Consider the following 6,133-nt stretch of genomic DNA (forward strand, 5'->3'; position numbering starts at 1 on the left):
CCCCCCCCCCCAAAATCCAGCCAATTATACTTGGACAGAGGACTCAGGTTCCCACCCTGAGCATGTATTTCATACCTGGCTGTGGTGCTGCAGGTGAGATGAGGTCCCTCAGTGCTCAGACCTCAGCACCTCAGCCTGCAGCTTCTAGCACACAGGAATCCCCATTCCCCAAAAGGAGTCTGACTGTATTTGTTAGGCCACTCCATATAATTTGTTCTTAGCAAGGATGATACCACCTCCAACATGGTTTAGAGTTGCACTGACCCTGCAGTGTGCCGGGCTGTCTTGCACACTTCTTGCTAGGTGGGTGCACCTTCCATATTTGTGGCAGAGGGCTCACTCCCTATCACCCCTTAGCCAAGTCTTAGCTCGGTACATTCCAACATCTGGCCCCTTGTGTCTGAGTCATCCTAGGGGTCTGTGCTCATGGTCCCCTGTGTGGCTGTAACAGTGTGGAACCTGCCAGCCCTCTAACCCCCAGGAGAATGGAGTGGGACAGAGGTGACCCACAAGCTGAGGCCTCAGCCAGCCTTTCCCAAGTGCACTTCCTCCCCTGTGTGGTCATTTTCTCTAGGACAGTCTTGGCCTCAGTATTGGAAGATGCCCTGGTAGGATCGGGTGAGATGTGTGTATAAGTATGTGATTCAAGGACTGGGGGCATTCTTGGAGGGTTAAGACCGGTGGTCAGAAGACTAGCTGAGAAAACCTGTGCCCTGTGGTGGACACCCAAAAGTGATGCTGTTTAAGAGGACAGCACTGTTTTTTTTTTTTTTGAGACAGTTTCATTTTGTCACCCTCTGTAGAGTGCTGTAGTGGCACAGCTCACAGCAACCTCAGACTCTTGGGTTTAAGCAATTCTCTTGCCCCAGCCTCCCAAGGAGCTGGGACTACAAGCGCTGGGCTATTTTTTTCTTCTTGTGGTTTGGCAGCCTGGGCTGGGTTTGAACCCACCAGCCCTGGTGTATATGGCCCGCGCCCTAACTACTGAGCTTCGGGCACCAAACTTCAGGTCGGATTCTTCTTTTTTGTAGAGACAGAGTCTCACTTCATCGCCCTCAGTAGAGTGCTGTGGCATCACACAGCTCACAGCAACCTCCAAATCCTGGGCTTAGGCGATTCTCTAGCCTCAACCTCCCGAGTAGCTGGGACTACAGGCGCCCGCCACAATGCCCGGCTATTTTTTTGTTGCAGTTTGGCCGGGGCCGGGTTTGAACCCGCCACTTAGGGGTGGCTTCTTAAAGGCAGCAAGTGGTAGCCGGTTCTTGGTCTTTTATTTGTGAATGGCATGGAGGTGTCACACGCACCAGCCTCTAGGGGCGCTCTGGGTCTCTCTCCAAAGCCCTGGCGTCTTGCCAGTTGTAGCCTTCTGGAGCAGAGAGAGACAGAGCTTCCCGAAAGAGGGGAAGGGGAGGTATCCCACCCTGGCTTCACCCTCGCCTCTACCCCCTGCTCAGTGTTAGGGAGCAATCCTCCAAGGGGCTCAGCCAGTCATTTCCTTTGCTGTTCGCTGACTGACCTCCAACTCAGAAATCCCATTGGGTTACTCGTCCCCACATGTTTAGGCATGTCTAGGGGCACTTCTAACTCCTGGACACGGAGCTGCGTGCCTCGACCATGGGTGACAAGAGCCAGCACTGCCCCACCCCGTCCTCTGGTGAACTCCGCTCCGGAAACCCAGAGAATCGAGGTACTTACACAAAAGCTTGAGGAGGAGGGCTCTGGGAAGCCACCCTGAAGCGAGCGGGTTCCAGCCCGGCCCAAGAGCAGCCTCTGAAAGAGCAGGGCCCTTCTCCCTCCACCTGGCTGGCTTCTGCGACCGCCAGAGCTAAGGAGCCGCCGACGGGTTTCACATGGGCCTGGGCCGACCTGAACGCGCGCAGTACTCTGGGTGAGGGAGTCCTGCACGCAGGGTGGCAAGGGCGGCCCTGGGCGTTGCTGAGTTTTTCTGTAAACGTTGGACCCCTACGAAACTGCCGTGTCCACTTATCGCAGAGACGTAGCCTGTCCGCGAGCCAGCAGGGACCGCAGAGCAGGGCCGTCCCGTCAAGTTCTCCGCTCCAGCCCCGGCCCCACCCCGCCTCCGGTCCCGCCCCCGCCCCGCCCCGCCCCCGGATCGTGCCCCGCCCCCGTCGAGCGCTTTACGGCGGAGGCCGAGCCGCGTGGTGAGTGGCTGTAAAGGGTCAGATGCGACGCCGCGCTCCGCTTCCCAGGCTCGGCCGTCTGGCCCGCCCTTCCCCACGATGGCGGGCGCTGTGGCGCGGGTTCAGTACCTGGCGGGTTTACGCTGCCCGCTCGGGGGTCTGGCAGCGGGCAGGCCCCGCGTGCTGCGCCATGAGGCGGAGGTCTTCCTGTCCACCGGGAGCGAGTTTGTCTACGTGCACGACCAGGAGGGCGGGCTGCTGACCGTGAGCGCCGGGCCCGTGGGGCGGGACGGACGGGACAGGGCCGGGGCGGGGACGGGAGAAGGCGGGAGGAGTCGTATTTGTGGAAAGTAAAGGCCAGAGGATCGCACCGACCGCCTGACGTCGCTCTCCTGGCACCCAGGTGGCGTACCGGTTCCCCAGCCGGGTGTGGCACCTGGAGCTCTTGGCTCTCCGCCGGGCGCTCTACGTTCTGTGCGCCCAGAAAGGCATTTACTACTTGTCGCTGGACCGCCCGAGCAGGTGAGGCGTGGGCGTGCCCCATGCGCGTCCCAGCCAGCCGCCCCGAGGCCCCGGGGCCTTTGTCACCCCTGCCCTGGTTTCCTCAGATAACATCTTTTGACCTCCACTCTCGGGAGGTCGCCCCAGATTGGTTCAGAATGAAATGAGCAACTCACCGTCGTTGCCCTTGGGGATCGTCGGGTACGGGTGGGCTCCCGAGTGTACAGCGCCATCTGTGCTGTATTTGCGGCCCCCTCGTCCGCTAGGCGATGTAATTGCTTCTCTAAGATCCGTTTTCAGAGAGCTCTTAACAAGCGGGGTGAAGCTGGTTAAGTGTGCAGGGGGAACAGGATTCTACCCCTTGGGCCCTGGTGGCCTAGTCCTCTCTGGTGAGATACACCTTTCCGGGGAGGGTCTCTAAAAGGGGAAGGAGAGGCTGTGGTTGTAGCCCCAGGAAAGGCGCTATGAACCAGAGTCAAAGATTGGCAAAGACTATCTGTGTCTGAAAGAAGCAAGCACTAGGCAGCTGGGCCCCTTTCCTCAGCACAAAGCTTAGACTATGCACCTGCTGACTGTAAGCTTAAGTCACAGAAAGGTGGCAGGTGCACCTCATGGTCTGAGCCTCACACCATCATGCTCAGTGCAGAACTATCTGTTCAAATGCTGTTTTTGGAAACCTGGGTATTTCATGTCCAGTATGTCTTCGATTGACAGGTGCTGAGCAGAGTCCAGGGAGCCTGCTAGGGACTGTGCATGTCACTGTAGGGACTCTCAAGATCAGACCCTATGAGGACCTCTGACCCAACTTGGTCCATTCCAGGTTATCATGAAAAGAATGTGTGTGTCCCACCCTGCCCACTCCTGACCAGCAGTTTCCTTGTTTTCAAAGGTCTATAAACCAGGTCGATGGGAACAGTGAGGACAGCGAATTCCTTTCCTCGGTGGTCCCCGTGGGCCCTGATGCCTGCATCCTCCCTGATGCCTCACTGTGTGCTTTCACCGTGCTTGACGGCACACTTGTCACCCTGGTGCAGGGCCCCACCCAGTGGAAGATGCAGCTCTTTGAGTGTTCCTGTCCAGGGGAGGACCCCAAGCTGGGAGGCCAGATTGGCGAGGTTGAGTTGTCCACCTACACCCCTCCAGCTGGGGTCCTGGGGAAATCTGCAGACCCCCACTTTCTCCCAGTGCTGTGCTGTGTGTCACTGCCAGCCTCTGAGTTCCTGCACAACCGCCTCTGGGGCTCTGGCAGTCTCACATTGAAGGAGACCCTCTTTGGGCTCCTCTTTGGAGCTGATGCCACCCTCCTGGAGTCACCTGTGATCCTCTGCGGTCTCCCTGATGGCCAGCTCTGCTGTATGGTCCTGAAGGCCCTCGTCACCTCCAGGTCAGCCCCAGGTGACCCTAAGGCCCTTGTAAAGATCCTCCATCACCTAGAAGAGCCTGTCATCTTCATAGGAGCCTTGAAGACAGATCCACAAGCTGAGGAGGCTGCGGAGGAGACGTCACTGGGTGATGATGTGCACTCTGACTGCCTGGTGGCCCTCGGTCACCATGGCCGGACACTTGCCATCAAAGCCAGCTGGGACAAGTCTGGGATTCTGGTGCCAGAGCTTCGAGAGTACTGCCTGCCAGGCCCTGTGCTCTGCGCTGCCTGTGGCGGAGACAGCCACCTATACCACAGCACCCCCTCAGACCTCTGTATGGTGGACCTTGCTCCAGGCAGCACCCCTTTGGACCCTACGAAGCCTGATGGGAGCCCAGGAGGCCTGCCCCCTCTGCTGTGCCCAGCCAGTCTGAGCGTCTGCAGCGTCCTCAGTCTCTTCGTGTCTAGGACTCCTGAAGGTACAAGCTCCTGTTTAAATGTGAGAAACTGAAAGCTTGGGGGGCCCCCTCCCTTTGGCTGTCTTCTCTTCTGTGAATGGGCTTGTCCTCTGTCCAGGGCTGGTTCTTGTTTTACAAACCTGGCAGGTCAGGCTTATCCACACCTGGTACAGCCTAGTGGTTAACTCATGTCCTGTTTTGGTGTTGGGAGTGTCAGGGAGCACCTGGTTGTGCATGTCCCCCATGGGTTGAGAGGTGTATAGCTCAGCCTGGGTAGGGCCTGGCCCTGGGCTGGTCTTAGGCTCAAAGCTCCCTGTGTCTCTGTGACCCAGCGTCTCTCTCTTTGATGGGTCTTATACAGTATATTGTCCAGGGGAACTCAGTCTGTTCAGGTCAAGCCTTTTATGCATTTTCTGAAGGCTGGAAAACACCTGTCTGCCCTGCCTGTGAGTCCATCCTTGACTAGAGGTGGGTGGCAGCACAGAGCTCGAGTTTTGAATGTTTTCCCCTAGACAGAATGAGAGAGGTTTGGATGTGGGAGTGAGCGGAAAATACCTACCCTTCCCCAGCATATTTTCCTATTAGGATGGACTCTGAGTTTGCTCATCTTGCCATGGAAAACATCAACAAGAAAGAAATGCTTTGAAGGGAAAAGGTAGACTTTCCAGCATAGGAAGAGAGGGACCCGGGTATCGTCCGCACTGGGGAGGCAGAGTGAGGCAGCAGGAGCCGGGGCTCAGGGACAGGAGAGCAGTGCCTTTGTCTCAAGGACCTTCTTTTCCTCACTTGGACATTTGTCCTGGAGCCTCAGGGGAAACCCTGCCAAATATTGAGCAGGCCCCATGTGTGTCCATGACCAGGTGGCACGGAGCTCCTGGCCCTGTCTGCCAAAGGCCGCCTGATGATTTGCAGCCTGGACCTAAACTCGGAGGTGCCTGGCCCCAGGATGACCAGAGCCAGCACAGGCCAGAAAATTAAGGAACTGCTCTCTGGAATTGGCAATGTCTCTGAGAGGTAAGTAGCTGGGCTCTGGCTGGGCAGAGGCTAGTGCTATGGTCTTTAAGAGGTAGCATTCTAGGCTTGGCACCTGTGGCTCAAGTGGCTAAGGCACCAGCCACATACACCTGAGCCAGTGGGTTTGTATCCAGCCCGGGCCTGCTAAACAATGACAGCTGCAACCAAAAAAAAACTGGGCTTTGTGGCAGGCTCCTGTAGTCCCAGCTACCATGTTTCCCTGAAAATAAGACCTACCCCAAAAATAAACCCTACCAGGATTTCTATGCATTTGTTAAATATAACCCCTACCCCGATAATAAGACCTAGTAATGGGCGTCTGCATAGCCACACCATGCATTTTGGCATGGAGCAGTAGGTATGACTGGAATACCTTTTATCTGCCACAGTTCCTTTCTCCAAGCCATTCACACTTGAGCTGGTGTGCGTGTGGCTTACGTGTGGTAGCCACGGTCACAGGCATCCTATTGCACACGTGCAAATGGCTAGGGGAAAGGAGTTCACGCATCACTAGCACCAGCCCCACCAACAAGGTTGGCTCCCCCATCAGGTTCCAGAAGAAGGTGACTTAACTGCATTTGTTGTATTATACTTAATAAAAATAAGACATCCGCTGAAAATAAGCCCTAGTATGTCTTCTTAAGAAAAAATAAATA

The 6,133-nt window shown here is 56.4% G+C and overlaps 1 protein-coding gene across 1 annotated transcript in view; it reads left to right on the forward strand.

Moving 5' to 3' along the window:
• Positions 1 to 2,230: 2,230 nt before the first annotated feature.
• FAAP100 (Fanconi anemia core complex associated protein 100) overlaps positions 2,231 to 6,133 on the forward strand; it is a 12,366-nt gene continuing 8,463 nt past the window's right edge. The window contains exons 1-4 of the mRNA XM_003786063.3: positions 2,231 to 2,405; positions 2,545 to 2,663; positions 3,532 to 4,484; positions 5,324 to 5,477. Of these exons, the coding sequence (XP_003786111.1) occupies positions 2,241 to 2,405; positions 2,545 to 2,663; positions 3,532 to 4,484; positions 5,324 to 5,477 (1,391 nt within the window). The 5' untranslated portion in view covers positions 2,231 to 2,240. The remainder of the gene's footprint in view (positions 2,406 to 2,544; positions 2,664 to 3,531; positions 4,485 to 5,323; positions 5,478 to 6,133) is intronic.

The sequence above is a fragment of the Otolemur garnettii genome, unplaced genomic scaffold (assembly GCF_000181295.1).
Source record: "Otolemur garnettii isolate 467f Iridium unplaced genomic scaffold, OtoGar3 scaffold00018, whole genome shotgun sequence".
Classification (NCBI taxonomy): domain Eukaryota; kingdom Metazoa; phylum Chordata; class Mammalia; order Primates; family Galagidae; genus Otolemur; species Otolemur garnettii.